Source organism: Limulus polyphemus, unplaced genomic scaffold (assembly GCF_000517525.1).
Source record: "Limulus polyphemus unplaced genomic scaffold, Limulus_polyphemus-2.1.2 Scaffold465, whole genome shotgun sequence".
Lineage (NCBI taxonomy): Eukaryota > Metazoa > Arthropoda > Merostomata > Xiphosura > Limulidae > Limulus > Limulus polyphemus.
The window spans coordinates 151,226-162,859 of record NW_013666075.1 but is presented as its reverse complement, the minus strand read 5'-3'; the positions used below and the strand labels follow the sequence as shown (position 1 = coordinate 162,859).

The following is an 11,634-nucleotide window of genomic DNA, read 5'->3' as shown; positions in this document are numbered from 1 at the left end:
GAAGAAATAATAAATATAAATCTCTCTCTCTATATATATATATATGTGTGTGTGTGTGTGTGTGTGTGTGTGTGTGAATACAAAATGAAGAAAATACTAAAGATGTATAGATATATATTAAAGAATGAATGGATACAGATGTGGTTACAAAATACATAAATACTAGGTTGTTGAAATCCCGCACCTATCCCTTGAAAGGTGAGGTATAATACAGTATGCATAAAACTTTATATAATCATGAAGGGATTTCAATAAAAAAAATGTTATGCTTTTCCTTTTATTACTCAATGCTGTCTGTGGAGTACTAAACTACATATACTTTAATATTAGGGGCTGTTCAGGCGCACTTCCTGAACTCTCTTAAGATTCGTTAGGATTTGTCATTAGTAGAGATATCCTAAATAGTCTACGTGTAAGAGAAAATTGGATGATCAGATTCGACTACAAGTTCTAAGTTTAGCAGTATTCCAGCACTTTTTTACGCCATGTTCATAACATAATACCTGTACTGTTAGAACATGTTATTTATTACAGAGGCCTTTTGAAAGCACTTTGGGAAACTGTTGGTTAAATGTTTACACAACGGACTAGATCAAAAATTGTTACGTGTGCAGAAGTGATGAACTTCAATCTTTAAAATACATTTACACATATATGTATAATTTAATATAAACAGCTAAAGATGTACAAGTTTTATTGAATAACATAAATCAACTTTTATCTTACTATCTTTGTCTTTCATTAGAAACTTTTATCCACTTTTTTATTTCTCTGGCGAGAATCTTTAAAAAGGGTAATGCTTGCCGAAAGACTAGAATTAACTGCGCATGTGCTGTACAGTTGCAGTAAGACATTCTTCAATGGGTTATCCTGTGCAGAGCTACAGCACGTGTCTGAAAGGCTACGAGTTCGAAAGACCCAGTAGATTAACATAAGCATATATAAAACTTGGTTGATACGTTTTTTCTAAATATTTCACTGATAAACGACTTTCATATCTGCTCAACCTCTCTAGAGGATGCGAGCATAGTGAACACTGTGTACTCAATAAAAAAACAAATAAGTTGGTAGATATTAATCACATTTTACATTACAATAGAAAGCACACGAGAGAATTGTAACATGATATGTTTTCAAAGCTACCTGTTTAATGTGTTTTCACTGATGTCAAACATCTACACTCCGGTGGTTAAGGCCTCATTATTTAATAATACTTTGTATATCAGTTTGGAGTGTAAATACGGATCATTTCATGTTAGTTTCATAATTCCAACTTTGATCTTAGTTAAATGTATTTCGTGATCACATAATCTAGTACAACACATTTAGTAGAATGTAAACATAAGCGTTAAACACCACTTTAAGAATTAGTTTCAAAATGGTAATTTTGAAAATACGTCATACAAAGATGATGGGTTTACATTCAGCCCAGTAACCGGTAAAACGTCTCCAGTCACTTTATTAGTAGAATTCGGGAGGTTTTAAGAACAAAATTACAACAATTCTGAAGATAAACACCGCGTGTATTTATCAGAAAATAAACTAAATTAAAGAAAACACGGTAAATAGATCTCATTCAATGCCTTCACTCTGACACAGATAATTAAAGAAATCTACACACGGTAAATAGATCTCATTCAATGCCTTCACTCTGACACAGATAATTAAAGAAATCTACACACGGTAAATAGATCTCATTCAATGCTTTCACTCTGACACAGATAATTAAAGAAATCTACACACGGTAAATATATCTCATTCAATGCCCTCACTCTGACACAGATAATTAAAGAAATCTACACACGGTAAATAGATCTCATTCAATGCCTTCACTCTGACACAGATAATTAAAGAAATCTACACACGGTAAATATATCTCATTCAATGCCTTCACTCTGACGCAGATACATCTCTTTCAGCTTTACATATTTCGACACTTTAAGCTATTTAAATTTTACTTCATTAAAAATGTTACTCTAGAAAATCATAGGCATAAGGATGACATATCCTAGAAATATATATCTTATTCACACACACACACACACATATATATATATATAGAACATCAAATAGCCAGATGCTGAGGGAACTTGACCTAAAATACCATGTAACTAACACAAATATATAATTAAACAAACATATATATATATAGCTTTCACAAACACATATAATTTACTTATGCTTCATCAACACGAAAGGAAACGATTAAAAATATCCTAGCTTCTAATTCTAGCGCTTAATGTTTATACCGAAACTCATTGTGGGGCTCATGTTCCTTCATTGTAATTACAGAGAGTGCCGTAGGTGAAGAAAGCAATTACACATTTTCGATGTTCTTTTCTAAGATATGCCAGCGATATCAGTTTCGGTAAATTTAACGTGCCGGTAATTTTCTTTCTGCTAGGAATTTTTTGTTGTTGTTGTTGTTGATCAATACATTTTCATTTTACGGTTTCCCAGTCTGTACATTGATCGTATATGTTTCATTATACGTAATGGCGATGTGGAAAATTCTCCATTTTATAAATCATCTGGCATGTATAATTCTTCGTATGCTTCCAATGGAAGTTTTTCTTTTCTTTTTCCAAGTAGTCCTACTAGTCGTTAAGTTCGAAACGTTTTGTGCTAATGGTAAAGATTAAAATAACCAAAATGCATGTCCAAGAGCAACATAATATAAAACGTGCCAGAACTTTGACGAGGAAACCATTAAATATTTCGTTATTAAAATTTTCCAGCATCTATAAAGTTCGCGTAACATAAAAACGGACGTGAGAAATCTCAGTATAATGTATATATATATATCATACTTAGAAGTGAAGTCCCACTATACATCAGATAATGAACGTAGCTAACTCAGTGCATATTTAAATCTATATTGAAAAAATTCAATAATACGAAGCGATATAATGTCTAGAAAGTTTATACACATGTGTTTTTCTTGGAATCTATTAATTTATCTATGTGTTTGTTTGTAATTAAGCACAAAGCTCCACAATAGGCTATCTTTGCTCTGCCCATGAAACCCGGATTCTAGCGTTGTAAGTCCGCAGACATTCCGCTGTGCCACTGAGGGGCATTATCTATATGAAAAAAAAACACATCAAACAATGCACGACACATTTTAATTGATTTCGGAAAGAATACATACCTTTCTTTTTGTTCCGAAAACACACAAGTTATTGGGTTTTTCATTTTGTGACTCATTCAATATTTATTCTGCGTACTTTTTTAGTGTTTGAATATTTATCAGTAAAGTATCGATATTCTGAAGCAATACACGTAAATCTGTATTTTTCAGACAAAAACAAATAAAGATGAAATCAGGCAGAAGGCGTTGTCCAACTTCATATTCGTAACGTTCCAAATTCTCCATTTTTTTGTCTTTGATGTTTCTCTCGACTAATACATTAATTTGAAATGACTGCAATGATGTAGAATCTGGATAAAATAATAGGAAATCTGTAATGTCAAAAATTACATTTTTTTTCCATAATTAGAAGCTTTAATTATGCGTAGCAGCTACATTCTGATATCGATATGTGTTTATCTGTTAAATAATTCAGATTTTTATTCAATAGTCAGAAGATTTATAGAGATAGGATCATATCTAATTTTGCAAAAACATTTTCCTTAGTTGTTTTGTTTCGTTGATCTTGTAGTTAAAATATCTGTAACAATTGCCCCCCAGTGGCACAGCGGTATGTCTGCGGACTTACAACGCTAGAAACCGGGTTTCGATACCCGTGGTGGGCAGAGCACAGATAGCCCTTGTGTAGCTTTGTGCATAATTAAAAACAAACAAACAAACTGTAACAATTCGACATAAAAAGCAGTAAGATATAATTAAAAGGATTTTCACCTAGTTATATGGAAAAGTAACTATATATATATATATATATATGTCACTTTGTAAATATGTCGCTTCGGAAATTACGAAAATAAATTTTCTAATCCGTTTAAAACGTCAGAAATAACTTTAAGTACACAAATTCGTTTACGACTCGAGATGGCTAATGCATGTTTGTCTCAAAAACTTTTTAACACTTAGTCGGAAGGGAATGTTTTCATATGAAAAGCCATCTACGTAATATTTCCCAGAACCTTATTAAAACTGAACAGAAATGCTAAAAACAAAACAAAACTCCAGTAATCAATGATAGAACTGTGTATGCGTTAAGGGCAAAAATTATTATCTAATTTTCCTTCAACATTCCTCTTGCGTTATACATAAACTAAAATATCAGTCGTTATGCGGTTTCGCTGACTAGGGATTACTATGTAGAAAGTCAGATTGTTGCCAGGCAAATCCACTTGTGTGAAGTACATTAAGAACTAGAGCAAAAAATTTAATATTAGTAGGACGCAATAAAATAGTATAATTATTTTTAGTATATCAAAATATTATCCTAAAAACTGAGTTCAGTTTTATTGGTCTTATACAAGTGACTTATTTTTCAATGAGTGACAGATCGTGAATATTCAATATAACTTGAATGTATGTGGACACTGTTCATCAAATCGAAACGAAATAATAAGGAAAGAAACGCTAGAAAAAGCCACCATAATCTATTTGCAGTATTTCATTTGAAATAATCCTTCTTTTTTAAATAGCAACTGACTATACATTTATTCAATTGAATATTTTTTGGTGAAAAGATACAGGCGCACTCGTGTAGAAATACGAATTTCATTAGAGAACTTTAGAGAAATCAATTTACATACAATACTATCATCATATCAATATCTAAGTTCAATAAAATCCGTCCAAGTAGCTTAATAACATGTTCAACTTGTGTATATATTTAAAATATTGAAATTCACAAAAGAACAACGTTTTATAATACACAATTGAAATATTTATTTAAACTGTTGTAAAAGTCACTCTACATGTTTCAACGTGGTTTCTCGTTGTGTTCAGGAGTAAAAAAAAAACAGTCACTGTGTGTTGTACAAGTAATATATTCGGTGACGATGACGTGAAACTATTTAACTTTTCCAAACTAGAGCCCCCCCCCCCCCCAGTGGCACAGCGGTATGTCTACGGACTTACAACGTTAGAATCCGAGTTTCGATACCCGTGGCGGGCAGAACAAAGATAGCCCATTGTGTAGATTTGTGCTTAATTACAAACAAATCAAACTAGAGCAATTTCATTGTTTTAGTATTTCGAAACTACAAGTTTACATTTTACTGTTTTTCTTTTTTACTAGTTTAAACTATTGGATGTGAAGATGTGACTTTGACCCCCAGAGTAGTTTATAAAAATTAAGCTGATTTGACGGGCTTTATACGCCTATCTATGTGTGTGTCAGATGTTGCGAATACGTGATGTGCACACGTACACCAAATGCGGGTTTTTAACTTCTGAAAGAATAACAAAATGTTACTACTTAAAATGGGGTGATCGTCTTAACCTGCTTAGCAGAATTCAGAACATTTTTACGCGATAAAATATAATTGTATGAAGTAATTTTATTTTTTCAAAATATCATCGAGTGACAAATTATCTTAAAATTACAGGGTTATACTAACAACAAACTGCTTGTTCACCGAATCACGTTAACCCAAAATTATTACGGCTTCCTCTAGCATGGTCCGGCGTGATTAATGCGCTCGATTCGCAATCTGAGGGTCGCGGGTTCGAATCCCCGTCTCACCAAACATGCTCGCCCTTTCAGCCGTGGGGGGCGTTATAATGTGACGGTCAATTCACTAAAAGAGTCGCCCGAGAGTTGGCGGTGGGTTGTGACGACTAGCTGCCTTCCCTTTAGTCTTTCTCTGCTAAATTAGGGACGGCTAGCGCAGATAGCCCATGTGTAGCATTGCGCGGAATTCAATAAAACAAACAAACACAATCCTTTAGCATTTCTCATAAATTTTAAGCCGACCATACAGTAAATGTGAAAGATATCATCAGATGACATTGTGTTGTGAATTTCTTAAAGTGTAAGAGCAAATATAACTATTATATGTAATGTAACAAAGTGGTTTTGCTCGCGAGTTGTCCAACTAATCACACCAATTAAATTAAGTGATGATGCTAATGCTTTATTCTAACAACTAATTAACACAATTATTACTTAACGATTGAAGATAACAGCTGTCTTATTTGTGTTTTAGTTACTAATAACTCTAGAGCACTAAGGCCGGACGTGGCTAATTTGTTAGCTTGCCCAAACTTTGATTCCAATGATCACAGCTCGTAAAGAGTTGTTTTGTGTTTTTATTCGTACCTCAAAGCTATACAACTGAAAATTTGCGCTCGGTCCACTGTACGAAATCGAACCCAGAATTTTAGAATTTAAAATCTGTAAACTTACTCCTGACCCACAGGGGTACAAAGCAATGCGGAAAACACTCGTTCGCATTTTAGGGCCATAGATGTGTTATAAGAGTGACGATCGATTCTCGCTATTTAGTCTGACAAGAGTTGTCCAAGGGTTTGGGTAGGTGGTGTTGACTAGCCACCTTTCCTCTAGTACATCACTTCACAGTTAGGGGCGGCTAGCGCAGATAACACTTGTGTAGCTTTGCGCCAAGTCTAATTAACCAAACAAACAATATTCATTGTACACAAGACATTGTTGATTTGAAACGCGAATTTTCTGTGAATTTACGTATAGATAAAACCTTAGTCCTTTCAACTTTCGGGATTTCGAATAACAAATTCTCCTTACCCTCTCCTGATTGGTTGAAGCCAAATATATCTCAGTAAGGTAATTAGAAATTACTGTCAGGAATGTGAACCATTTTCTTGAATAACAAGAAAATAAACACACACAAAAATCGATTAAACTTGAACTTATGATATCTTTCTTTGAGATAATAAAGATATAATTGTCTTGTTTTTATCTTTCAGCATACATCAAGCCATAACTAATACGGCGAAATGCTCATCACGGAAGACGATTCTGAAACTAAGCCAGGGAAACAGAATTACAAGGAAGAAATAAAATTAACTTCAGATTTAACCCTTAAAACTACCGTTCTATTTTGTAAAGATTTATCACATCTAGTTCTTTCTAATATCTTACAATATTCAAGATGTAGTTATGTGAATATATGTTATAAAGAAATATCTTTTCATAGTTTATCTTCCTACTCGTGAAGTTTTATTCTTTTTTTTTACCAACGTGCGCTCACCCGTATAGGACATGGAATCTAGCCAAAGAAACGTAAAGATGCAGCAAGGAAGACACAAAATGCTTCTCGTTTTATTGTTGCAAATTTCTGTCTTGTAAGTATCGTTGTTGTCAGTTATTGGTGCTCTAGAATGAAATTTTAGAATTTTTGGGGGTTGTCGCTTTGTTTCGCGCAAAGCTACGCGAGGGATATCTGCACTAGCCATTCCTAATTTAGCAGTGTATGACTAGAGGGAAGGCAACTAGTCATCACCACCCACCGTCAACTCTTGGGCTACTCTTTTACCAACGAGTAGGGGGATTGACCGTCACATTATAACGTTCCCACGGCTGAAAGGGCGAGCATGTTTGATGTGACGGCGATTCGAACCCGCGACCCTCAGATTGCGAGTCGATCGCCCTAACCACCTGGCCATGCCGGGCCATATTCCATGAACAGAGTAGAAAGTCACAATACGCCAATGCTTTCGTAGTCTCCTTAACAATTTTTTGTAGACCAAGCCCGAATCCACTAAAACTAACAATACTACTTCTAGTACTCCATGGTTGAGATGACAGGGTCGTATCCAAAGCTTTCTTCAGATTGTTGTCAAAACCAGACATTCCGTATAAAGCAAAGAATAAACAGTGAGATTCATCGTACGTCACATGATAGTCTTTCATTGCTCTTCATGCCAGTTTCAACTTTCAGAATACCATGTGACTTGACACTTTGGGTTCACAGCTGTGATGAGCAGCTTATGAGCTGCAGCCTGTCCAGAAAATATGTGCATAATGGACGCGCTCATCTGTAGTCTTGCATTTCATTAAAGTCCTGGGTGACGAATTTAATAACATGCTTGTTCGTTTCGCAACATTCTCTAAATTTTATATGAGCCAAAAGTGGTTAATTTTAGCTTACCATTGATTTAACATATTATTCGAAATGAATTTGGACATGAGAAGTAACTTCATATTATGTATGGGGTTTGGAGTCTGTTTTACTTCACCATGCAGTAACTTAAATTAATTTAGGTATGTGAACAATGCTGTGACATTTCGTCGAATTCATTATTTGATATTATACAGCAGACCAACTCATTAATAATTGTATATATATAGATATAGATATATAACCTCATATTACTATATCCAGTATCACTGCGGTACAGTGGTATGTCTGCGAACTGATAACAAACAAACAAATCAGTATAATTCGTCTTTGAAGATCTATTGTAATTCTCAAAAACAGATCACGACAAATTTACAAAATATCCATCAAAACAGAATAGCTTATAGACGTTGCACTAATATTCGAAACGTGTCTACTTTTTTGTTAATTTTAACACGAAGAAAAAGTGTACCGATATTTTTTCAAATGTGTATTTCAATGAATATAAGAAAATTATAAATTAGGTTTTACTTATTACATATTATGAATATTTTTAGTAAAAAGTATTCGTAAAATTTTGTAGTCTAGGATTCATCTCATACTATTCATGGACGGGTCCTATTCATTGGTGCACCCAAAATTAATAGAATTACAATTTCTAAAAAAATTCACAAAATCAAATCATCGTCTTTGCCAAATTCAGTTTGGTGTAAACTTTTTAATATTAGTGTATTTAGTGTTTAGATCACGACGTTGTAAAAATTTGTAAAGTAATAATTAGATAAAAGAAGGTACAATGAAGTGTTTTAATCTGTATTGGTTGAATTAGTTATTTAAACGACCGTATATTGTCGTTGACATATCTTTCTTTTCTATTTTTCTAAACGAATTATATTTGGTTGAACCGTCTGAAAATATGAAATAAAAACGCTCCTTTTTGTACTATTAATATAGAAAAACAAGTACAAATACAGTTATAAATGCCGGAAATTGTATACCAGGGTTACCCACATATAAGTTTTTTTTTCACTTTCCATTAAAATCTGAACTAAAACAATATCCATACATGAAACTTATGGTGATGATAATTATCATACTTTAAGAGGGACAACTTAATCATAAAAAGACGAGACCCTTATCTGAACTGTTTTTCTGGCTAAATATTGAAAAGTCTTAGAGTCTGTAACTATTTGATTACCTTGTAGGCTTATAACGCTAAAATTAAAGCTTTGATCTCTGCGTTGGACACAGTGTAGAGAGTATATTGTGCAGATTTGTGCTTAAAACATACCGAAAAAACTTAGAATATTCTGTAACATTTTTTTTTCTCGGTGAATCTGCCAAAAACTTTGATATTTGGTATTTTCAACCTCTCTATTAACAATAATAATAGATAATTTATTGTCATATGTCACATTATTTTTCCGAAATAAATAAACTCACGGTAAGAAAAGTAGTAATTTTGTGAGTTATGTATATAATCCTGAAACAACAAGAAAGTAAACATAAAAAAAACTGGAGTTAAAACCAATATTTTCTTTGCAATAAGAATAAGAGCAACAAGAGTGTCAGTCGTATTACTGTTTATAAAAATAGTATATCTTAATTAACAAATTAATTTTTTTTTTTACTTACCTAACATTTTCACTACAGCTCTGCGGGAAGACTGACTAGAACCTTTCACAGACTGCCTTGTCTGTGATTTTGCCCCATTTAAAGTGTTGGAGGTGGTTTCACTACGATCTAGTCCAGTTGACCTCCTCAGCTTTACACCGATGAGAACGTATAACACCGTAATCAGCGTCATGGGAAGAATGAAGAAGAGAAAAGTTGAGATTTCAAAAGCGTGACTCAAGGGCGATTTTAAAGTGCAAAAAACGTGGACAATACCAAACTGGATAGCCAAGGGCACGGCACACATAGCACTGACTAGCCAGATAATTATGATGGCCATAATAGCTCGAGACAGCTTTGACATTGTATGAGCCCGGAGTGGATGGCAGATGGCCAGATACCGTTCTACTGTGAAAGCCGTGATGGTTAAAATAGAGGCATTAGTAGAAGTCTCTGATGTCAATCCTCGAAAGATACAGAAAAACTCACCAAAGATGTAAGGATATCGCTGCCACAACTGATACATTTCCTGAGGCAGACCCAAGATAAGCAAAAGAAGGTCAGATACTGCTAGGCTGAAAAGATAATAGTTAGTAGCAGTGTGCATGTATTTGTTTCTAGCGATGACCACGCACGTGCAAATATTGCCCACTACCCCAGTGACAAGAATAACAGTGTAGATCAGTGTCATAGGAATCACCGTTGATGGGGGATCTCTTGTTGGACCAAGAATACTTTCATTGTTGCTTTCATTGTTAATTACAGGTGTCAACGTAGTCAGTAGCGCATTCGTCAAAGAATAGGAATCGACAGACGAAGTTATCAGTTCCGGACCAGATGGAATACTGTCAGCCATTCTGGATGCGAACGATTTCCGTACAGTTAAATCAGTTGTACTTTAAGAAAAAAGTTTTCGTTTCTAAGTCCATGTACTGACATAGTTCGTATGCTGATTTTTTTCATTATATATATATCAGACTGAAACAGGAGTAATATTACTGAAATTCACGGACAAACTGTAATTATAGGGAAGCTAAATTTAAGATTGCAGCCAAAGAAAACAATTAAAATAAATTTCCTGCGAATCAGAATAAAGAAACCAGTTATGGTTGTAAATAGTTCAAACTAAATTATATAGCAAGTTATACAAGGTGGTTTGGGGATGAGAGCCGAACTTTTAGACACTTAAATCCACCTCACTAGAGAATTAGTACTTCAAGAAGATCTACTGTATCACACTGCTACTTACTCTGCCGAGGCCGAAGTTTTTATTTCTGTTTCGAGTAGCAATGACGTCAGCATTACGTCAGGAAGACATGTGACTTTGCTGGAGTCAGTTTGTGGCGTCTGTTTAGCGAATGACATTAAATTCGGAAAACGTTGTTGTGTAACTTAAAACACCGCAAGATTTAATTTTGTTATTATTACGTTTATCTCAAGAAAACCGTTTAAAGTTTTACAAACTACAAACAAACAAATTGAAAATGGTAAGGAATTAGAATCCTATAAAACTTAAACTTTTTACTTTTGAAAATGAAAAAGCTTAACAGAAGATCTGCAGTAAAAATAATCTGACTTCTTTCCACGGTAATATTTATTTCCTCTTGAAAACCATTAATCCAATAATCATCACGAAAACATAATATCTGACTTACGACATTAAATGACAGAGCTGTAGAGGCACCACTTAACTAAGTTGTGCCAATCTTTACGTCACTGGACAAATAGCTTTCTCATTAGTCTGTCACACGCTAGTAAAATCGGATCCTTCTTGTAGAAACATGTTTTAACAGATTGAATGTTTTGCGGTCTGTATACTTATAGTCCACTTATAACTCTAACCCTAAAGTACATGAAAACGTGTTTGTTGATATGTAATACTATATTTGTTTGTTTGTTTGTTTTTGAATTTCGCGCAAAGCTACACGAGGGTTATCTGCGTTAGCCGTCCCTAATTTAGCAGTGTAAGACTAGAGGGAACGCAGCTAGTCATCACCACCCACT

At 34.0% G+C, this 11,634-nt stretch overlaps 1 protein-coding gene across 2 annotated transcripts in view; it reads right to left on the bottom strand.

Annotated features, from left to right (window-relative positions):
• The window catches only part of LOC106458448 (pyrokinin-1 receptor-like), an 81,868-nt gene extending 71,007 nt beyond the window's left edge, over nucleotides 1–10,861 (bottom strand). For both annotated transcript variants that reach the window (XM_013917963.2, XM_022384660.1), the window contains exon 1: nucleotides 9,652–10,861. In XM_013917963.2, coding sequence (XP_013773417.1) covers nucleotides 9,652–10,486 — 835 coding nt within the window. In that variant the 5' untranslated portion in view covers nucleotides 10,487–10,861. The remainder of the gene's footprint in view (nucleotides 1–9,651) is intronic.
• Between the last annotated feature and the right edge of the window lie 773 nt (nucleotides 10,862–11,634).